The sequence below is a fragment of the Podarcis filfolensis genome, assembly GCF_964270895.1.
Source record: "Podarcis filfolensis genome assembly, chromosome: 13".
Classification (NCBI taxonomy): Eukaryota; Metazoa; Chordata; class Lepidosauria; order Squamata; family Lacertidae; genus Podarcis; species Podarcis filfolensis.
In genome coordinates this window covers 53,846,880-53,871,064 of record NC_139615.1, presented here as the reverse complement: position 1 = coordinate 53,871,064, position 24,185 = coordinate 53,846,880, and the positions used below count along the sequence as shown (strand labels likewise).

Here is a 24,185-nt window from a genome sequence, read left to right as displayed (position 1 = left end):
AAGAGGCTCACACTGGTGATGTTAAATTCTTGAGAATAATCTTTTGGAGAACATTCTCGAGAATATTCTCGATTAATGAGAATATTAGATAATTTTCAATTAAAATAGGAGAATATTCATTTAATGCATTTAATGCTTCTAATAGGTCTAACACTTAATAACTGTTCTGGTGACTAAAACACAGCTTGATAAACAAAACTATATGCATACGTAGAAAAAAGAAGTCATTAACATTAAATATATTATCGTTATATGATAATATATTTCAGTATGTCAAATATAAATGGCACCTTGTACCAATGAATGGCACTGCAAAAATCAGTTACTGGCACTAAATAAAAATATAGAAATGTCAACTGTTTAAATCAAGGCCACCTCACATGCTGTTACATATAACTGTATAGACCTAGGTACTTTAAGTGTATAAACCATTAAAGCTACTTTGTGTTAAAAAAAAATCACACTGTATGGCCAAGGATATAGAATTGCTAAGAATAGACTTCCGGGTTAGCACGATCGGCTAATGGCGGATTCCCTCCGAGCTCCGGAGGGAATCGGCTCCGCAGGATCTGGGTCTTGCCGCTGCGGTGACGCGGGGACCCTCAGAAATCACAGGCGCTGAAGCCTGTGAACCTGGTGACTCGGCGGGCACCATTTGCGCCCCCCTGACCTGCGAAGGAGCCTTTTTAAAGGCTTCGGGAAAGGGGGACGGGGTGAGCGGCGCGGTGCTGAGAGTCGACTGCTCCTCCTGCGGAGTGAAGCCGCATGCCATGGTCGGAGAGCGCTGACCTTCTTGTGAACAATTGGACTCTAAAAGTAACAACCTGTGAGTAGTACGGAAACTGGACTTGTAAAGAAAAAATTTTTTGTTCAATTTGGCACGATCGGGGAAGGCGCAAACAGGAAATCCGCCTCCCCGTCTTGTAAATAATTTAAAGCAAGGACTAGTTAACTAAGGTCGAGAGAATTCCTTTTTCTTCATTGGGTAAAAGACATTAATTTCACGATTTGGCAGTATAAGTATAAGTAATTTTATTGGAGGATAAGAGCTAATTTTGAGAGCTGAAGTGCCACCCCCCCCGGACCCAGGAGTGATCTGCGAGAGAGCCTGTTGAGGAGATATAGAAGAGTTTGACAGCTGTCAAAATTAGCTGTCAAGAAGGAAAAAGAGAACTTTGTTTCTGCTGTCTCTGCTGGATATATTTGTTGCAATTTGGTTATATTTTGTTGAAAACAAGGAAGAACTGATACAAACTAACTTGATTTTTGGATTTGAACTGGAAAGAATACTAAGTTACCAAAATCCCTCTAGAGGGGGATTTGGGACATTACAAGAATGGCTGGAGGAGGGAAAATTCAGGCTGGGTTGGACAGAATTTTTGTTCTCTTGGGAAAGCTACAAGGCCAAATGGATGTTTTGGCTACAAATGTTGCAACTCTGAACTTAACAGTAAATAATATCACTGAATTTGATAAGGATTTGACTCAGGAAGCCCATGCAGCTGGACAAAAAGAGAAACTTGAGAGTTTTGAGAGTGTGGAGAAGGAGACATATGTTGTTCCTGAGGAAAAGGAAGGAGGAGCTGTAATTTTGCAGATGACAAAGGAGAGCCAGAGGCCTGACATGATGGTTACAAAGGAAAATAAGTACTGGATGATGAAAATCTGGTTTGAATTGGAGATTGAAGAATGGAGAGATCTCCTTATGTGGAGATCTGAAGACCTATGGATTACAAATTTGATTAAGATGGAAGTTGGAGCTTTCGGGACAATTGGACTTAAAAGGAGTAAGAAACAAGATTCGGGCTCCACTTTTAAGTATGGAGCTCTGGCTGGAAGAAACATGGACCTTATTGGGACAGAGCTTCTCCGAGATCTGGTGTTTAATACTAAGGACTATCAAAAAAACCGGCAGAGAGGAATTGAGAGAGAATTAAGAGCCTCGGACGTGAGGTCTCCAGGCTGATAGTAGATTAAGACTGATGGACATCTGTTGGGGATCAAAACCGGGAAAGGGGGTGGTGGGGTTTGGGAATCCAAAGGGTGTACAATTATAATCTGTTTTTTATTTTGTTTTGTTATTAGTATGAAAATTGGGGAATTCGTGGAAGGGAATTTGGGTCGACTTTAGAAAAAGGTTTTAAGAATGAGCACTGATGTACAAATATTGATGTTTGTAAGTTAAAATTGGTTTTTCTAAAATGAATTAAATATAAAAAGGTTAAAAACTGGGGATAAGAACTTGTTGAACTAACAATTTGAATTGGAATATAAGAAGGGGAGGTGTGGGGAAGTCAGGGAAATATGTTATTGAAAATACGGATTGTAAACTTTATGTGTTTTTAAATTTTTTTGTTTTTTCTTTTTTCTTTTTTTTTATTAAGGTGGAAAATTTTAATAAATATTTAATAATAATAATAATAATAATAATAATAATAATAATAATAAATAGAATTGCTAAGAATAAGGTCACACCAAAATAGAAAAAAGGCTATTACATATAGTTGAAATACATATGAATTCAAATGTTCATCAAATTAAATGCATAGCTTTTAAAAAAAAAATGTTTTCTGTAGCTCACATTTCAAAACTGCCAATGGTAAATGACACAATGCCCAGTAACGTAACTGGATCAAAAAAATCATTATTCATTACTGTTATGTACTGAAGTTCTCACCCTGGGCCAGCAGGGGGATACTGTAGATAGTTATGCAAATGAAGGATCAAAAGTGACGTTCAGTGATTGGATAGTTTTAGAAAGTTGCTACAGTTACATTGTTCTGGAGCTCTATATAAGCAGACTGACTGAGCTCTTCAGTTCAGTTCTGTTCTGGCTTCTGAATAAACAAGAGCTGTTTGAAAAATCGCTGTGTCGTCTGATATGTTCGCCCACAACTTAACAATTACTTACACTGGTAACATCACAGCTTGACTTATTAGTTACCAGATTTTTTAAATGTGGGTTGTAAAACTGGTTCTTACATTAGAGTTTAAAGTTTGTGGAGAATACTCTCTGGAGAATTTTCTAGCAGAGAGTTTTCTCCACAAACCATAAATTCTAATGTAAGAACCAGTTTTACAACCCACAGTTTAAAAATCTAGTAAATCTAACTCAGGCATAGGCAAACTCGGCCCTCCAGATGTTTTGGGACTACAATTCCCATCATCCCTGATCACTGGTCCTGTTAGCTAGGGATCATGGAAGTTGTAGTCACAAAACATCTAGAGGGCCAAGTTTGCCTATGCCTGATCTAACTCAATCTGTGCAGCAGAAGAAAAGAGTGTGTGATTGAGCCACCCCAAAGGGCACTCCGAGCACATGCAGGAGGCATTCTGTGCACAACTAGGCTTTTGGTTTTGCTTACCTTTGCTTTTTGCACCGCAACCATCCTCCATAGAGCTGCAGGGGCCTTTTATTCTTCTTTTAAAATTGTGTTTTTACTTTTACTTTTTACTGTAAATTGTTCTGTAGCCTTTTTTGCAGCAGAGGGGGGATGAACTCAGGCAGTCCATAGCCCTGGTTAGCTCCGCATTCCAGCAGGCCACCCGGGCATCAGCTAAGAAGCCATCAACATGGGATAAAACATCCCTTACCACTCTCCAGAAGCCATTTGGATCTATTAAGTGGTAACGATGGACCATTCAAATCAATCCCACCTCCCTGCGGAGGGGAAGGGTCACAGAGAAGTCTAGGTGCACCAGGAAGTGATCTGACCATGGTACTTCTTTTGTTCCACTGGAATTTAGTGTCAGATCACCCACGTCTACAGAGGTAAACACCAGATCTAAGGCATGTTCATGACATTCGAGTATGGCCAGAGTTATTCAGGGACAGACCCATGGAGGCCATGCTTTCCATGAAGTCCCAAGTGGCCCCTTGTAAGGTCATGTTGACGTGACTGTTAAAATCCCCTAGGACCACCAGACTAAGTGTCTCCAGGAGAACATACACCATGACCTGAAGCAGCTCGGGTAGGAAATCCTTGATGTAACGGTGAGGTCAGTACATCAATAGGAATCCAGTACTGCCCAACGTCCAGAACATGCACTCAGGAAACTGGGTCTCCCTAATAGGACGCCTGGTGCAAACTAATGACTTCCTAAAAATCCCTGCAACCCTCTCTCCCTGCCCACACGACCCAGGTTGCTGTGCATAAGAGAAGCCTGGCAGACAAGCAGCAGCAAGAACAGGCCCACCTGCCATGACCATCCAAGTATCTGTTATACATGCCTGGTCAATTCTACCATCCACAATCAGGTTATGGATGGCACTGGTCTTACTGGTCATTTACCTGGTATTACACAGCACCACCTTGAGGTCCTGTAGGCCTTGTTGATGCCTGCATCCTTCTGGTCAGGACCAGACCTGGAGGCAGGGACAGCCTTAAGACAATGACTAAACTGGCCTACTTGGTAATGACGTGGTCTAGTTTTAGTGTAACTCCTCCTCCTACCCATGATCCCTGAGATTGGATGTCCCAATGCCTCCACCCTAGTGTTGGCTGGGGCTCACTCCTGGGCAGGCCTGTCTCACTCCCCCTAAAACAAATTAACTTATGCAAATTAGCTAGCTTAACTAAAATCAAATCCAGGACAAGTCATTCAGAAGGAATCATGAAATCACAGAACTGTAGAGTCAGAATGTGCCCTCAAGGGTCATCTAGTGCAACCCCTGCAATGCAGGAATCACAACTCAAGAATATCCCTGACAGATGAACACCCAACCTTCATTTCAAAACCTCCAAGGAAGGAGAGTCTACTGCCTACTGAGAGAGATTGTTCCACTGTCAAACGGCTCTTACTCTCAGGAAGTTCTTCTGAATGGTTTGTCCCCTGGCATTCCACCCACAACCCAAGGGATGGTGGGGGTGGGGGGGGGACCAGGGTGATACGTGTTGTGTTGTAATCTGTCAAGCCCTGAATATGGAAGTCTCTCACCAAGACCCATGACCCCCAGCTGATGCCTTTGGGGTGGTGCCCTTGACCATGGAATCTTCCCGGACCAGTTCTCTGGAGAGAGGGAGAGAACTTCTGGAGATCTGATATAGGTTGCTATACAGGGTGGGTACTTCCTAAACTCTGCTGGCTCAATCTGAAATTGCTAAATGGTGATTTCTCACCTCCTCTAATAAAAGAGTCAACTCTGCCTCTTAGTTTTTGTTTTATCACCAGAATCCTCCTGCGCCCCTGTTCACACTTCCCCCAGGAAAGTTTCAGAATTTCTAATAGCAATGAACAATGCATCTTGCATTCTCAGGATTCCTAGAGGAGAAAGTGACCTGGAGAAACCCACAAAGTGGAACAACAGGCAGAAGCCACAAGCTGCTTATCCAACTGAAAAGCAAAATAAATTATTAAATCATTTCATGTATGGTCCTCTCCATGTTCCAAAGTACCCCCTCCCTCTCAAACACAGGTGAGAAACTTCTATTGTTGTTCAGAAATGGGGAGAATCTGCCAGGTCACTTAATGGTGATGGGCAGGGCCACCCATTTTTCCTTCTACCTTCCTTCCCCAGTCTCTCTCTCTGCCACTTCCTTTCTCCCATTCCCTACCCTTGCCACTCCCATGATGAAGCCAGGTCCACAGCCACTCAGAATCCAAGCACTGCAGGCTGCCTGCCCATATGTGCCCCAGAACATCTACCAGACCATGTGGGATGTCACTGAAATGGGGCAGGCCTTCCCTTCGAGCCATGTTTCATCTCAAGGAGAAAGCAAACTGACTCTCATGCTGGAAATAAGATCTCACAGTTCTTCTGGGGAGAAAGGGAATGAGGCCAAAGAGGGAAAGAGCAGATGACCAGGTCCCTTCTGGACTCTTCATGCACCATTTTCCTAGCCCTGCATTTCAAATCCTAAAATGTTTTGGCTGCTGTGCTTGTGGTGAGTTTAGACTACTCTTGCTGTTCTGTAAAGTTCTGTATCTGTATCTGTCTAATGTTTCAGTAAACCAGCCAGAAACAATAATTATTTGGGTGACACGCAAATAGAATTAGTAAACTGGAGAGGCACCAAGATGGCATCGTTAGTGGAAGCTTTGACTTGATCTCCTCAGCAGTTGTGCGGTTTTTATTAGTTTTTATTAGTTTTATCAGTTTTTATTCAGCTTTTATCAGCCTCAGTATTTTATCTACAACATTTGGCAGCTGTTCCTTAACTAATATATTCACAAAGCTTGAGTTAAAAGCTCAAGTTAAAAGTCTTAGAAAAAGTCCTGGAAAGTCTCGGGGAGTTAGCTCCAGCTCGACTCAATCTACCAACTACTTATCAGCAGGAGTGGAGATTAATTGCTCTCTTTTAGGAGGACGCCAAGCTTTCGGATTCACAGCTGAAATTAGTAGCGGCTGCATCTCCAGGAAAATGACTAGGAAAAAGAAGCAACCAGTCTCTTCTCCACAAGTGAGCCCACAGCAGAAGTGCAAGCAGAGTAAACTGGATGATTTCGTAAGAGCACAGAATTCAGAACCTACCACATCCAACAGAGCACATTCCCAGGTAGGTGGGAACACTTTAATGGGTGGAGATCACCCAGGGGAGAATGCTGAGACGAGTGCCCATGAACTATCCAATGAACATCAGAGGGGGCACTGCTCTATGTGGAAATACTCACGGACCACTGTTTGCTGACTGCAAGAAGAGTGGAGGAAATTAACAGCAAATTAAAAAAAGTAATGTCTCTTTTGACTGAATTGGTGCTTCTGGCGACCAGAAATAGCACCCTCAATTCTAAAGAGGCCAACCACAGCGTTGCCCTCCCCCATGACCATCGTGTACAGGCGTGTAATCGGTCTGGACTTGATAACCAAGAGACTACAAATAGTAAAAATAACAATAGTGAAAGTAGGGACCTAATCCTACAAAGCACTCAAGTAGCTCTCGATATATATCCTTTCAGTGGTAAGCTGCCTTACTGGAAATCAATTGACAGCGTGAAGAGAAACTTTAAGCTTTTACTAAACATCCAGTGCGACAATTTGATCACGATAAACTTGCTTTGCGTGGACCCCCAGCACACTAGACTCATGCTGACATTTTTTGACTCGGCTACTCCTAAAAAGCTCCTGAATTATAGGGCCTTCTTACAGGACTATAATATTGATTTGAGGCACGTTTTTAAAGATACGGAACGAAAACTACTACCAAAGTTGCCGTATAGCCGATCAGCCCCAAGAAACCAATGCCCTATCTGCTGAAGAGATTTTGTCATAGGGCCACGATTCATTCAGAAGGGCCGTCAAAGATGGATATGTGCAGTGAACCCAGCTGTAATACTCCCTTGGAGAGGAAAACTTCAGAGCAAATAGGCCAAACACATAAAGAACGCCAGCCCAATCTAGATAAGTCAAAGATCCATCAGACCTCTGGCAGATCCTGAATTTCACCATTATTTACCCCGGCTGGAATCTGTTCAGCCAATGACAAATGACACTCCTCCCAAGGGTAACGTGACACACAGAAAGTCAGAGATAGATCTAATTGTCTTTGATGAAGCCCCCCCCCCCCCCATGATCTCAGCAAATCAGCTAACACTGGCTCCAGGAGAAATTACAGGGGAGTATTGTGGGTGAAACCTCAGCGCCTAGGACTTGCCGATCGCATGGTCGGTGGTTCGAATCCCCGCGGCGGGGTGAGCTCCCGTCTTTCGGTCCCAGCTCCTGCCTACCTAGCAGTTCGAAAGCACCCTTAAGTGCAAGTAGATAAATAGGTACCGCTTTATAGCGGGAAGGTAAACAGCGTTTCCATGTGCTGCTCTGGTGCCGGTTCGCTGGAGCAGCTTCGTCACGCTGGCCACGTGACCCGGAAGTGTCTGCGGACAGCGCTGGCTCCTGGCCTCTAGAGTGAGATGAGCGCACAACCCTAGAGTCTGTCAAGACTGGCCCTTACGGGCAGGGGTACCTTTACCTTTACCTATAATTCTAACATTGCTCCAAGTTCTAGTGAACTCACCCCTCAAATCGCCAACTCGAGCACGATCAAGGAGATGACAGATGCAAGTTCAAGAAGTGATGACACTAGGGTCAACGGACTAACAACAGGCGCCCCAGAGGTAGTGGAGGAAATAAATCAGGAACCATCTGGGGCTCCAAGTGATAGCCAACCTTCCGACATGCACCTAGATTGACTTTATGCCATGCCTGGGAACTTGGTGTAACATTCCTCTTTGAAGCTGTTATCGTGGAATGTGGCAGGGTGGTTTTCTAAGCTGTGTCTCCCTGACTCTACAAAGTTAATAAGGGCACATGATATACAGTGGTACCTCGGGTTAAGAACTTAATTCGTTCTGGAGGTCCGTTCTTAACCTGAAACTGTTCTTAACCTGAAGTACCACTTTAGCTAATTGGGCCTCCCGCTGCCGCTACACCGCTGCTGCGCGCTTTCTGTTCTCATCATGAAGCAAAGTTCTTAACCCGAGGTACTATTTCTGGGTTAGCAGAGTCTGTAACCTGAAGCGTCTGTAACCCGAGGTACCACTGTAGTCTGTTTACAAGAAACCTGGTCACTACGTCACATCAAACTTGCAGGTTTTAATGCCATTTCAGTTCCAGCAACCAAAAGCCACAAGAAAGGTAGGCCTTCGGGTGGATTGTTAACCCTGGTGGCTCCCCATATAAAAAGTGAACACATCCTGTCAACAAATGCATAGCTGTCAATGTTTCCCTTTTTTTAAGGGAAATTCCCTTATTCCGAATAGGATTCCTTGCGAGAAAAGGGAAAAGGTGACAGCTGTGCAAATGCTAGCTGTATATTACTAGTAACAAAGATAGAGCTAGTATGCCAGGAAATGTTACTGATCAATGTGTATATCCCTCCCACTCCTACTGTCACAGCCAAGAACCTACAATGGGAATTTATTGCACATGTGCTCAAGAATCTAGACTTCATCTGCCCTGACCTACCTATTACATTGACTGGAGACTTTAATGCCCGCCTAGGCCAAGGGTAGGAAGTGTATACAAAAGCATGGGAAATCTTGGATACCTCTGTTCTCCCAGACTTCTGTTTTTGGGAACGTAGATCCCAGGATCCAGTAATCAGTCTGGCTGGTCTGTGACTCACCAAGCTGACCACCACCAGGGCCCTGACGTGGCTCAATGGGCTAACTGACTGGGAAGGCTCTGGGAATTTTACCTATATCTCCCTGCAGGGAAATAGTGTGGTGGACTATATTCTGATACCCACTAATTTGATGCCCTATGTGACTGAGTTCTACATAGGTGATCCTATGCTCAATGACCATCTCCCTCTACTTTGCAAACTTGTCTTTCCATTGAGGAAGTCAGAAGAGTTAATTAATCCATCCCCCCAGGAACTGAGTCTCCAGCACACAAGGAAAGGTGAACTTTCCATGTTGTTGGAGTCTCTCAGTTTGAAGAACTTATTGACACTTTAACAACTGAACCGTCCCATTTACACTCGCACAGGCCACCTAAGAGGGGGATTCGTGATTGGACTGACAAAGAAACTGTAGCAATTAAAACTGAGGTCAGGAGAATCTATAGGGAGTTCAGAGAGACGGGCAGCTCTCCATTGCCCGACATTTACTTCTCCAGATCTCAACAACTTAGGGAAACTATCCAGCTCAGCCGGATAAGATATAATCAGGCATGGTGGGATACGCTACTCTCAGCCATCCTAATGAAAGATCATAAGAAATTTTGGAAGGCTGTAGCAGTCTCCCCACAGACACAGGATGATTCGCTGACATTGATTCCATCTTTGTCATGGGTAGAGCATTTTAAGGCGGTTTTCTTTGATGACTGTATTCTACCAGATAGTCATGACCGTACCACTTTTACTTCCGCGGATGAGTGGCCCCCTGTCTCCATCACTGAAGTTATAACTTTAACTGACCAGATGAAAGCAGGAAAGGCTGCTGGCCCTGATGCTATTCCATCTGAACTGATCAATGCCAAGCCAGAGTGGTGGGCTCTGATACTAGCGGAACTATTCACTATGATAGATAGATCTGGTATCATACCTAACTCATGGCAGCAATCTATAATTATCCCAATCTTTAAAAAGAGTGACAAAAAGCTGTCATTAAATTATCGGCCAATTAGTCTACTGTCAAACATCGGGAAATTGTATGCTAAACATCTGTTAAATAAACTAACTACTTGGCTTGATGAGAATAACATCATAGGTCCAGAGCAGGCAGGGTTCAGGCCAGGGAAATCTACTTTACGCAACTGTTTGGTGTTAACTCATTTAGCTGCTAAGTACACGTGGCTTCATAAAGAATGTCTTTATGTGGCCTTCCTTGATATCAAGGCTGCTTTTGACACTGTTGACAGGGGGCTGTTATGGTCCAAATTGGAGACAATGGGCCTAGAACCTAGATTACTTTACTTGATTAAAAAGCTTTACACAAAGAACACCTGTTGCATAAGAACAACACCAACGAATGTAATGACAGATCCTGTCATTATAAACAGAGGAGTAAAGCAGGGCTGTGTACTTACTCCCTCTATTTTTAACATTCTCTTAACGACCTCACTTCTTTACTAAAACAGATGGATGCCCACAGCCCAAAACTCAACGCATCAAGCATTCCCATCCTTCTATATGCAGATGATATGATTTTGCTTTCACGGACAAGAATTGGCCTAAAACGTTTGTTAAATTCCTGAATTGACTATCTGTCCAGAATGACATTGTGCATGAACTTTGATAAAAGCAAAATAATGGTTTTTCGGAATTCACGCAAAAGCTATAGCTAGGTATTTGGTGGAAAACCCATCCAGTAGGTATTCAAATTCAACTACCCGGGAATCACATTCCATCGTAGGCTTCTATGGTCCTCGCACGGTGCAACGGCGGTGAATGGCAGTAAGATGTCTATGCATGCCATAATGTGTTTCTTTATTAACAAGAGGTAATTCACATATCCCCTCTGCCCTCAAGGTCTTCAACGTCAAAGTTATAACTCAATTGCTCTACAGAATTCCAGTCTGGCTGCCAGGGTTTACCCAGCTGGTAGAACGAGTAAAGACAGCTTTCCTTTTTAAGATTTTTGCTGTCCCATGTTGTGTACCCTATGTAGCCTTGTGTCTAGAGAGAGGTCAACCATAGCCTGAGCGAGATTTCTTACATGCTGGTTAAACATCTGCCTCACAACAGATAAAGATCCTCTCTTTGGAGCTTCCTGTTTCCGGGCGGTGGGAAATGGCTGACTCCCATACAGCCGGACCCCAGCTGTGCCGGTAATTCAAGGCTGATATGGGGGTAATTAGCCCTGGCAGACTCCCCAGGTTGGGGGAGGACTGTCTCGTAGACCTGCAGATTGTCCGAGAATGCTGACTTGCATCAAGGTGCAAGCGGCAGGACACTGGGTCGCAGAGCACGGTACGGCTGGCACTCTCCAATGCCATTCTCATAGCCGGGAACATCTGTTTGAAAAAATGAACAGATTTGGACAAAAAACAGACATGGGACTGGATCGAAGAAGCTTAAGAAAAAAACCTGCAGAAGTGTACAGTCCCTGGGGGTTTAAGCTCAGACTTCAAAAAGATTCTCATCATGGAGTTTGGATAACAGAGGTGTTTGGTATGCCCCTCCCCCCACTTAACATCTACAATTGGTTTTCAATGCCAAGCCTCATTAAGAACTTTAAAAAAAAAAAAGAGTACAGATGGACTTCTATTTATAATTAGGCATTTAATTGAGCAGCTTTACTTAAGACTTGAAAGACTTGATGAAGATGGAAAGACTTGATAAAGATGATAAAGATGGAAGAGGAGGCAAGATGCCGCTAATATCGTCATATAAAAAGCAGCATATAAAAATTTATTCCTCCCTTTCTTCAAGGGAAGCAGGAGTTATGTGCTGGCTGATTTTGCAATGATTTGAGAGAACAACTTGGAACAATATACAGTGCAGCTGTTTGAAGATTTTTTTATATTCATTATGGGCAAGAGAGAAGGCTAAGTTGTGTCTAGCAGCCCTCCCTCTAGGGCCCGGAGGGGGGAGAGCACGGTTTCCAAAGGCTGATCGATCGCCAAATGACTGATATTTGTGAAATACAGTTTATCTACATTGTAATATTGCAAACAGTTTTGCCTAACAATTTAACTTGGAAGGTACTGGTTCAATAAAGCTCAAAAGGAAGGTTTGGACAATTAATGATTGGGAGTTGCTGCGCCATTAAACTTCAGATAAGACTTGGACAACATCCTGGATTGGAATGGATTCAGAGGAAGCTGCGCTGATAAAAAGACAGTTGGAAAAATATATACTAATAAAGCTGTATTTGACGGATAAAAGTATATGAAGTTTGACATGATTGAGAATCGTGGACTCAGGGACGGAGAATTATAAAGCGTCAAAATCGAGATGTGGAAAATACGGAAACAACGAGGAGAGGCAGGACTGAGATGTGGAGATATGCTTCAGAGATCCAGACCGTGGGGAGCTCTGAAAAATTAATAATTATAATTTGGACTATAATTTGGTCTTTTTTATTTTAGTTTTTTACTTTAATTGGAGTATTATGATTAGATATATTAATTGGATGTTTTTTTTAAAAAAGATCCTCTCCTTAGTGAAGTTTTGCTAGATCCCTTTCTTTTCCCAGGGCTACAACGGTTTAATCTAACGGTACAGCAACTTGGGCTGTCAGTGGAATTTTTGCAATCGATGTCCCCACCATCTGCCAAGGCTATACTAAAAACTAGGTTGTAGGACATTGAACGCCAGAAACTAGCAGCAGCAGCAGCAGCAGCAGCAGCAGCAGCAGCAGCAGCAGCGAAAACATGTTCCCCTCTTAACTTTCAACTTTCTTGGGCACATGAAATTAACCACAATTATCTTGCATTTTTGCTTAATCCTCAAGAAAGAAGGGCATTTTCGCTGGCCAGGTTTAATTCAAATCCTTCAAACCTCCTATGGGGAAGCTTCTCGGGAATGGTGGAAGGAGAAAGAATTTGCCCATGTGAAGTCCATCAGGTGGAAACTCTTACACATATGGTTCTTAAATGTAAACTATATGTGGATCTCCACCAGCAGTTCCTAGAATAACTCTGCATCCCCAAATGGAAACCAGAGTCAGAGGTCATATATTTTCTATTATTGGGGAATAATCAGGAGCTCACCAAGTTAGTGGCTAAATATCTTTATCTGTTTTTTTGTCATTGAAACACATTGCAGACGTCTGATCTCCCTGGAGACCTAGAGATGTAATGTTAGACTGCTTTGCCTCTTTCATTTGACAAATGTTTTGTGTCACTGGGAAGGTGGTAATTCTGTATTGATTTGCTATGGATGTTTGTATGTGATGCCAATAAAAGGTTTGATGATACATTAGTAAATAGCCTTGAAATCAACCTTCTGCAACTCCCCTAAGCACGGCCAATAAACTACTCATGTTTGCCTTTCATGCTACAAAGGCCACAGCACAAAAAAGATTTGTGTGTGTAGGGGTCAGTTGAGCCAACAGTTCAGTTATGCCACAATAAAACAAGAAAGGAGCTTCAAAATTTCCATTCCATCAAGTCCTTTCCTTCCTTTAGGACCCAACTTTCCTATGGAAGGCAGGTGCCGTAGCTTTAGACAGCTGACAAACCATGAAGGAGCAACCAAACTGCACTTGGTGTATTTCTTTCAAGTGATAATGTAACTGGAACAAAGCACAGTCGCTAGTCACCTGCTCCAGATAATCAGCTACACAATTTGCCGCCTCTTGGTTTAAAGGATCAACCCAACCCAACATCATGTTGTACAGAGATCAGTTTCCTTCAACCAAACAGCTAGCATAGGCTACACTTGAGGGCTAATCTGGATTCAGCTGTGATCCCCCCTGGACAGACCTACAAAAGTCACATGCTTTCACCCTGGAAACACAACACAGGATAGTCAAATGTGCACCATCCTGTCCTGCTCAGAGTTAGGGGGACAAATATACCAGCAACAACTTGGAACGGGGGAGACAAACTTTTTAATGGAGCCATCCAGCTGTCTAAAACAGGAAATGATTTTCTGCTTTAAAAACTATTTTATTTCTACTAAGGATTATTGAAAAATGGTTAGGCTCAGACCTCAAACAAGGCTAAGGTACATGTCTCTTGGGCACATAAAGCTCTCTGATAACCAAGACAAAACACTTGTCCCTATGGCTTAATACTGATGGGCAGTGACTCTTCAAAGGAGGCACCTTTTTCTTTCTTTCTTTCTTTTGTAAATAATTTATTATTTTTTTCAAAAATAATAATCAATAAAATAAGGATACAAAAATCAAACCACGATTAACATTTATACTTCTAATAAAAAATTATACTATTTTACAAACCTTCTTTTGAGGTTCTTTAAACCTCAAGACTTCCTTCCACCCCCTTCCACTGGTTCTTTACATCTTACATCATTCTCTGCATTTTGTTATCATTTTTATCCACTTGTTACACCTGTACATTATCTAATTATTTACGAGTTACAAGTGCTTAATCTAAACTTGCCAATGTACCAACTTGTTTACAGTATTTCTGCATGTACACAATAAATTTCCCCCATTCTTTTTTAAACTTCTCATTGTCAGAGTCTATGAATTTTGCCGTCAGTTTTGCCATTTCTGCATAGTCCACAAGTTTTATTTGCCATTCTTCTATTGTTGGCAACTGTTATTCTTTCCATCTTTGGGCTAACAGGAGCCGGGCTGCTGTTGTGGCGTACATAAGTAATTTCTTCAGTTCCTTGGGAATTACTGTTCCTATTACACACTTCTGGTTTCTTTGCAAAGGTTAGTTTAAACATTTTTTTCAATTCATTATATATCATTTCCCAGAAGCTTTTAATAACCTTGCATTTCCACCACATATGATAAAATGTACCCTCTTTTTCTCTGCATTTCCAGCATTTATTTAGCAAGTTTTACCAGTGTTATATACAGTACCACCGATACATCATTTTCATATAGTTCTCTTTCAGTGTGGTACATGCAGTAAATTTGAGATCCGCCTTCCAAAGTTTTCCCCAGTCATTCATTTGTATGTTATGTCCCAGATCCTTTGCCCACTTTATCATTACACACTTAACCTCTTTGTCTTTTGTTTCCCATTCCAACAGCAATGGGAATTTTTGACAATAATTTTATATTATCCTCCACTATTTCTCTTTGAAATCTTGATATCGTGTAACTAAATCCTTTCTTTTTATCATTTTTAAAGGTTTCATTTAGTTGAAAGTATTGTAACCAATCTATTACTTTCTCGCTGATTTCTTCAAAATCTTTCAACTTTAATTAATTATCCACTTCTGTTAACAGCTCATGTTCACTTTTTTTACTGATATTACTGATATTACTTCTGTCAGTGAGATCCACCATGGTGTCTTTTGTTCTAGTAAATCCTTGTATCTCTCCCATACTTTTAAAATTGCATTTCTTATTATGTAGTTCTGGAATCCTTTGTGGACTTTGGCTTTATTATACCATAAATACACATGCCAACCAAATCTATTGTCATGCCCTTCCAAATCTAGAAGGTCCGTGTTTTCTAATTTAATCCCGAATCCAACAGATACAAGATACTTCATAATATAACTTTAAATCTGGTAGGGAGAAATCTCCTCTTTCTTCAACATCCATAAGGAGTTTATATTTTATTCTCAGTATCCTCCATTTCCAGATAAATCTCACGATATCTTTCTGCCATTCTTTGAAGCATCTCATATTGCTTATCACTGGGACTGACTGAAATAGAAATAACATTTTTGGCAATACGTTCATTTTAATCACCAGTATCAAGGCAGACCTTTTAAAATCATAGTAATCCAAGTTTATGCACCAACCACTGGTGCTGAAGAAACTGAAATTGACCAATTCTATGAAGACTTACAACACCTTATAGAAATGACACCAAAGAAGGATGTTATTCTCATTATAAGGGATTGGAATGCTAAAGTAGGGAATCAAGAGATAAAAGGAACAACTGGCAAGTTTGGCCTTGGAGATCAAAACGAAGCAGGGCAAAGGCTAATAGAGTTCTGCCAAGAGAACAAGCTGGTCATCACACACACTCTTTTCCAACAACACAAGAGACGACTCTACACGTGGACATCACCAGATGGGCAGCATCGAATTCAGATTGATTATATTCTCTGCAGCCAAAGACGGAGAAGCTCTATACAGTCAGCAAAAACAAGACCTGGAGCTGACTGTGGCTCAGATCATCAGCTTCTTATAGCAAAATTCAAGCTTAAACTGAAGAAAGTAGGAAAAACCACTGGGCCGGTAAGATACAATCTAAATCAAATCCCTTATGAATACACCGTGGAAGTGAGAAACAGGCTTACGGATTTAGATTTGCTGGACAGAGTGCCTGAAGAACTATGGATGGAGGCTCGCAACATTATACAGGAGGCAGCAACGAAAACCATCCCAATGAAAAGGAAATACAAGAAAGCAAAGTGGCTGTCCGACGAGGCCTTACAAATAGTGGGGGGAGAAGGCAAGCAAAATGCGAGGGAGATAGTGAAAGATAGAGGAAATTGAATGCAGATTTCCAAAAAACTGCAAGGAGAGACAAGAAGGCCTTCTTAAAGGAGCAATGCAAGGAATTATTTCAGGTCATTTTCACCCTCCTCAGGGACGCCCATCATTCTCTCCGTCTGTTCTGTTTCATTTCAAGGACCGCTAGAGAATCCGCAAATGATTCTTCCTTTGGCGGTTCCTGAAAGTTTTTTAAATCTTTGGCTTCAGTCTCCAGTTTCCCTGATTTTTCCTCCAAGCCTTTCAGAGAGACATCAAACGCTTCTGTTTTCTTAGTCAGTGAGTCAATCTTACAGTGGTACCTTGGGTTACAGACGCTTCAGGTTACAGACTCCTCTAACCCAAAAATAGTACCTCGGGTCAAGAACTTTGCTTCAGGATGAGAACAGAAATCGTGCAGCGGTGGCGCAGTGGCAGCGGTAGGCCCCATTAGCTAAAGTGGTACCTCGGGTTAAGAACAGTTTCAGGTTAAGAACAGACCTCCAGAACGAATTAAGTTCTTAACCCGAGGTACTTGACAATTGTGTCACCATTTCCGTATTTTTATCAATTCGGGCTAGTAAGTTATCTGCTAATTTGTCTGAGTGCTGTGTTATCTCCTTGGCCAAATCTGATTTCATCTCAGAAATCATATCAAATAATTCAGAGTGGGACTCTTGAACCGAGGCCCTCCTAGTCATCATTGGTGTTGTCTGCTCCTTGGTTGCCATCTTACTCAAATGCAATTATCAATTACAATTGTTACAACCTATAGGAAAAAATCAGCTCCTTTTTCAATCGCCTGTGCCCTGCTCCTTTCCCCCCCTTAATTGAACTTTGCATGCAAGTGGGATGCTTTAACACTGGGCTGTGGGCCCTCCTCCATCTTGTTTACTCCATGTCTGACATCTAGCTCACTGCAGACAATCCTGGCTAGCAGAAACATCCCAGCACAGGGCCAGGCTGAGACTTGCAAACTTAGGCACTCTAGCCCTGAGCTGCAGGCCCTCCCATCTAACTAAATTCTTCCAGAAGGACACAAGTGAAGCAAAACCTACCAATGAACCCTGTGTGAGACAAGATGGATAAATGGCAGATTGAATTAAGTTGCTGGGAACTGTTGCTAAGCCCAGGGTGAGTGGCCAATTACAAGATGTTTAAATTTACTACTGCAGTAGCTCAGTATGAGTGCCATGTCACCTACCTCATGCACAGGCTGCCTTCATGGCTGCCAGCATTTCAAGAAAATCCCCTACATGTGCACATGAAGACTGATCATGAGGAAAGATGGCCAACTCCACGGCTAACAGTCACTGAGACACACAAAGTCAATAGCAGTTCCAGGACGAGGCAGAGGGCCAGCGGAGCTGGTGGGACAGAGGTTGGCTGCTGAACAGCAAAAGTTAGGAGGCAAAAGAACCCCCCCCCCAGCTCCTTGCACAAGTCCCACTGAAGTGAGTGCAACTTCTGATCCCATCAGAATCTGCCTCACCTATCCCAAGTCAGACCATTAAAGCAGCTGGCTCAGTATTACCTTCACTGGCCAGCAGCAGCTCTCGAGGGTTTCAGGCAAGGATATTTTCTCAACCTTACCTGGAGATGTTGCCAGGGATTGAACCTGGGACACGCAAAGCATGAGCTCTGCCATTTGAGCCATTCATTTTTCTCAGGTTTGTGCAGGAGTGAACATCCAGGCAACTGTCCTGGGAGTGCACATCTGGAAATTTCTGTTTTCCTTGGTTTCAAGAGATCTGTATGACTCAAAAGCTCACTGCCAGCATATTAAACATCAGGTGAGACATGGAAGGAAACACCTGGGGTTCTCATCATCCTGTTGTCATTTGCCATTTGTTGTGTTGTCTCTGAAGGATTCAGGACACCTAAGGTCTCAGCCATTTCCTAGGACAAAGATTGTTACCTGTAATCTAATTAGGAAAGCCTGCTCTCACCTCGATCCTACAAGCAGTGGAGCTAACATACATAAAAACCAAATAGACTTCGTTGCTTTGAAATCTATGTTTAAGCTAAAGAATCTGATTTAAACACATCCTGATCTACGTGATTTGAGGGCAGGAGGGGATCACTGCAGGTGTGCCTGCCCCTAATCACTCAGCAATTACCTCTCAGGAATATTTCCTATTGAGCAGGGAGCTACCTGGCTCACAAACATAAATGCACACACATTTAAAACTGCTCTCTCCTTGCCCTGTTCCCTGCCAGGCCAGCCAACCAGACTGGAGCTGACAAGAGCACCTACAAGGCCAATCCATTTGTTTGCACCAACATCATCTTAATGTTGCTTCTTCACTAGATTCTTTTGCAGAAAACAACAATGTCAGGATTTAAAAAAACCTATATGCTACACTTGGGAACCAACCCTAACTTTGAAGGACAGGAGAGTAGACCTTTTTCTCCTTGCCTCATACTCTTTCTAAAAAAAGAAAAAAATGTTCTCCTGAAAGAAAAGGAAAAACTTCCAGTGCTGCTCAGCACTTGATCTAAATCACACTGCAGCTGTTCCATCCCTTTCAACAGCAAGTATCACATGGGGGTGTTTCTTTCTTGTCTGGGTATCAGTCTAGGATTGCATCAGCACAGTCATCTCTCTCTCTTTCTGAGCAGACAAGCACCGCATCCCTCCACAACCACCTAGGCCAGAAGCATTGACATTCAGTGCATGCGTAAGACTCAGCCCTGCCTGTCTAGTACATGGGTAGGCAAACTAAGGCCCAGGGGCCAGATCCGGCCAAATCGCCTTCTAAATCTGGCCTGTGGATGGTCCAGGAATCAGCATGTTTTACATGAGTAGAATGTGTGCTTTTATTTAAAATGCATCTCTGAGTTATTTGTGGGGCATAGGAATTTGTTCATTTCCCCCCAAAAAAGAAAAAATATAGTCCAGCCCCCCACAAGGTCTGAGGGACAATGGACCGGCCTCCTGCTGAAAACGCTTACTGACCCCTGGTCTAGAAATACAGAAATACCTGTCAAGTAAGTGGTCAAAAGGAAACCCAGCAAGGGATTATGGTGATGACTCACTGAGATTTAACAAGCCAGCCTGGTAATTGCCTGTCCTACACAGGAGAGGGTGCACTCAAATGTACACATACAGATGGTACACTTAAAACCATGTGAAATGACCCCAACACTGCCCACCTTAAAGGGGCGGGGAGAGATATCCTCCCTCTAGCTATACTCCAGTTCTTGATCTCCTGGCTAGCCTAAAAAACAGGAGCAGGAACATCATTCACCATCAGTTCAGGGAGGGAACATTTACGTGTCCTCTAAGAGACAAATGGGACGCAGGTGGCACTGTGGGTTAAACCACAGAGCCTAGGACTTGCCAATCAGAAGGTTAGTGGTTCGAATCCCCACAACGGGTTGAGCTCCCGTTGCTCGGTCCCTGCTCTTGCCAACCAAGCAGTTCGAAAGCACATCAAAGTGCAAGTAGATAAATAGGTACCGCTCTGGCGGGAAGGTAAACGGCGTTTCAATGCACTGCTCTGGTTCGCCAGAAGCAGCTTAGTCATGCTGGCCACATGACCCGGAAGCTGTACGCCAGCTCCCTCGGCCAATAAAGCGAGATGAGCACCGTAACCCGAGTCGGCCACGACTGGACCTAATGGTCAGGGGTCCCTTTACCTTTCAAGAGAGAAATGCATCTACATTTATCCCAAAAAGGATGAGCTCTTTCCCCCTTACAAGGCAACCCAGACTTGTACGAACAAGGCCAAAAAACAAGGTAGAAAACAGGAACTTTGACCACGAAGGGCTCCATGGAAGTCAAGCACATGGAGATACGGAGCTGCAGGAAGCCAGTATTATTGCTGGTTCAGCACCCTGTCTAAAGATAACTGGAGAAATATGGTCTCTTCCTGGGAAAGAATGTTTTCCCTCACAACACACTTCCTCATTTGATCAGAAACATTTCAATCTCACAGTCCACATGTCCTTTTAGGATTCCCAAATTCTGAAGTCCATGTCTCGGGCAATTTGAAGCCTTCCAACACAAGTCCATGGGCAAGGGCAGTTTCTGCTTTGTATAAAAAAAGGTCCCAAGTTCAATCCCTGACAGCTGCCTGGAACACTGGAAAACTGCTGCCAGTCAGTGCAGACAATACTAAGCTAGGTGGTCTGATGTGGGCATATACGAAACTCCCAATTACCACTCCCACTCCCCTTTTTGCCTGTACTTTTTACAAACAGCAATCAGGAAAGTGTTTGTTGTACCTGTCCTTTGACATGGAGTCAAATGAGGGTGCAGAACATCCCACATGGCTGGGATAGTGATTTGTAGCAGAAGACACAGAGGTGCTAATAGAAGAAGAGTTTGGATTTGATATCCCGCTTTATCACAACCTGAAGGAGTCTCAAAGCAGCTAACATTCTCCTTTCCCTTCCTCCCCACAACAAACACTCTGTGAGGTGAGTGGGGCTGAGAGACTTCTGAGAAATGTGACTAGCCCATGGTCACCCAGCAGCTGCATGTGGAGGAGCGGAGACGCAAACCCGGTTCACCAGATTACAAGTCTACCGCTCTTAACCACTACACCACACTGGAGGGGCGGGGGAATCAGGGACAGAAGTATCCCCCAAAGGGATAAGAGTAGCTGGATGAAAATAGGGAGGGAGGGAGGCTTTTAAATCCCTGGAAGCAGAGAGGAGGCTTTTGGTTCCCCATCCAATCACAGGGAGGACCATTCCAGGAAGAAGTAGCAGCCCAACGAAAAGGACCAACACAGCTCAGTGATAGAGCATCAGGTTTACATGTAAATGGTTCTGGGTTCAAGCCCTGACATCTCCAGCTAAAAGGAGGAAGGAAGGGGGATGCACAAACCTGGGAAAGTCCTGAAGCCTTTAAGAGCTGCCACTGGTCAGAGCAGAGAAAGCTGGGCATAAATGGGCCAATGGCACCTTTGTATATTCACATCAGCTCCCATGAAACAGAATAAGATGCCTGGGTGTCCCATCTCTAAGGGGACTTTGGGGGGCAGGGGGAAAACCTTGGCCACTCAAGATTTTAGACAACTGGAGGCCAAGGAGAATGGTACCAAGGTAGCTAAGAGTAGCAGGTAGAGGAAGAAGACCAAGATGTGAATTCCCACTAAAGCGCTGCAGCAGAGGTGCTTGCCAACGTTTACGCTGACTTTGGTGACACTGGAGAAAGACAGTTGCTACCAGGGACAGCAGCTCTGAAAAGCCTTGCAAAAGCCCAGCTATTTTCATAATTTCTTTGTCAAACTTTAAGTTGAGGGGGTCAGGGGAAGGGTCTGACATGGAAAGGATCAATTTGATTATTTATATGACCCAGGTGTCTGGTTGTGGGCACCACCAAAGGACACAAAACATCCACCAACCATAAGTGGAGGTTTACTATGGTCACTTAATAACAGTATCATTTTAATTTAAATAATAGTAAAAAGAGTAGTAGGATGAAGGACAACTGAAGCCAAAGAAGCATCATTGGAACAACTTGCCAGGGTGGGGGTGGGAATCCTTTTATGTAGAGGAGGGGGGTCATTATAAACTTTTTTATTTATTCTATTTGTCACATTTTTGGACTCATGTACCTCAAAGCTACTTAAGAAGGAAAAAATAAAATGACAAAAGCATTAGATGAAAAGAGCAGCAAACATCCGACAATAAATTTAAAATGAACAGACCATCCCCACTTCACCTAAAGGTCATCCTCAGTGGCTAAGCAAAGGCCATTGGCATAACTAACTACCCTTGCAATTAAAAACCAGAAGCCTAAATAAGGGTGGTTTTGCCTGGCACCTAAAATCGTACTTGCCTGGGGAGAGCATTCTGCCAACAGGGAACCCCCTCTGAAAAGGCCCACTCTCATGTTGACATCCTCTCTGCCTCCCTCACAAAGACCACAAGGAAGGGCAGAGTCCACGTTGGTTCATGTGGGTAAAGGCGGTCCTTGAAGTAGCAGGATCTTGAGTCACTTAAGGCTTTATAGGTCAAAAGCCAGTCCCCAAACTAATCAGTAGTAGCCAGTGCAGTCAAACCAGATATGCTCAGACCCTCTTGGGTTATGCTCTTGGATGGTCTTGTGACTGTGATTTAAGCACCAGTGTGATGTAATGCTTAAAGGTGTTAGACTCTGACCTTGGGAGACAAGGGTTCGAATCCTCACACAGCCACCAAGCTCACTGGGTGGCCTTTGGCCAGTCACTACCTCTCAGCCTAACCTACTTCAGAGTTGTAGTAGGGATTAAATGAAATGAGGAAGGGAGAACCATGCATGCCACCTTGAGTTCCACAGGGGGAAAGTTAGGATATAAAATGTAATAAATAAATCAAACATAACTTAAGAGCAGTCAAAGGCCAGGGTCAGGGGAATGCAAAGACCTGAAGCGGCTTCCACCTCCTGAAGGGAATCCAAGCGGACCACATGCAAAAGAAAAAGGGGGGTGGATTGCAATCCTTCATTTGGTTCACATTCACTGTACCCCAACTCTCACAGAGTACTGGTTTGGGGGGCAATTTGGGGGAGACAAGGGTGAGGGGTTTATAAAAGTATGGTGCTGGGAAAGAGCAAAGAGGGATCTATCCTGGCTGACCCTTCAGTCAGCCGTCATGGTGGAGGAGTTGTATCTGGGATATTGGAGAGGGGTATCTGGATAGGAGAAGCAGGCTCTAGAAGATATTCATAGGAAGGGGAGACTAATAATTGGAGCCAGGGTGGTGCAGGAGTTAGTGTCTGACAAGGACCTTGGAGCTCCTTGGAGAAAAGGTGGGACAGAAATGCAGTAATAATATTGATGATAACAAGGATGATGGGCAGTACTAATCCTAGCTCATCCTCCTTGGCAGAGTTCCATCACAGGTGCTTTTGGCCTGCAGGTGTTGGCGGTGGGGGTGGTGGAGATAGCCTGTGTGGCACAGTGGTTTGAGTTCAAATCCCTCCACTCAGCCACGAAGCTCTCTGGGTGTGATCTTGGGCCAGGCACTGCCTTTCAGCCTAGCCTACCTCTCAGGATTGTGGTGGTTGCTGTCAGGATAAAAAAGGATTAGGACTTGGGAAAGACCAGCCAGCCTAGCCCACCCCACAAGGTTGTTGTGGGGGTATCAAACGGGGAGGGGCAAGGACCATTTACACCCATGTGGAACTCCTTGGAAAGAGAAAAGGTTGGGATAGAAATGAAGCAAATAAGTAATAAATGAAATAAAGTACTGGCGGGGAGGAGGAGCACACTGCAAGCCCCCCCCACCTCCCGCCAGCCGCTCTCACCTGGGCTCGGGGAGGGTGATCTTCTTGCTGGCGCGAGCGGCAGGCGAACTCTTGCTCTTCTCCATGGCCATGAGGTAGCTGACGTCCGCCAACACGGCCTCCAGGTCCGCCATCTTGGCTGCCCACAGGCCTGGGCCTTTGGCCTGGGACTCTGGCCAGGGCCCGCACTTGGCAAAAAACACCTGTCAGGTGAGGGTGGGGTGTCCCTCCTTCTCTCCCCAGGAGGCCCCCTTCTCAGCTGGCTAGCCCCTCCTCCTCCCTAAAAACAAAGGACCCCCCCCATGTAAGCAAGCCCTTCTCCCCTGCGAACTGGCACACCCCCTAACCCAGGATCCTATGATTGACCCCCAATACCCTCACTTTATGTCCCCATTTCCCAATAGGGGCTAAAATGAACACTGTCCCCCTATCACCCACAAAATGACCAACAGACTCCCCCCCCCGTCCCTCCTTTTATATAAAGACTACCCCCTCACCCTGGCTC

General features: G+C 43.8%; 1 protein-coding gene across 4 annotated transcripts in view; it reads right to left on the bottom strand.

Annotated features, from left to right (window-relative positions):
* GRK3 (G protein-coupled receptor kinase 3) overlaps positions 1-23,947 on the bottom strand; it is a 139,851-nt gene extending 115,904 nt beyond the window's left edge. For 2 of the 4 annotated variants that reach the window (XM_083583850.1, XM_083583852.1), the window contains exon 1: positions 23,702-23,947. In XM_083583850.1, coding sequence (XP_083439976.1) covers positions 23,702-23,814 — 113 coding nt within the window. In that variant the 5' untranslated portion in view covers positions 23,815-23,947. The remainder of the gene's footprint in view (positions 1-23,701) is intronic. The other 2 variants (XM_083583851.1, XM_083583853.1) reach the window with 2 other exon arrangements.
* Positions 23,948-24,185: the final 238 nt, after the last annotated feature.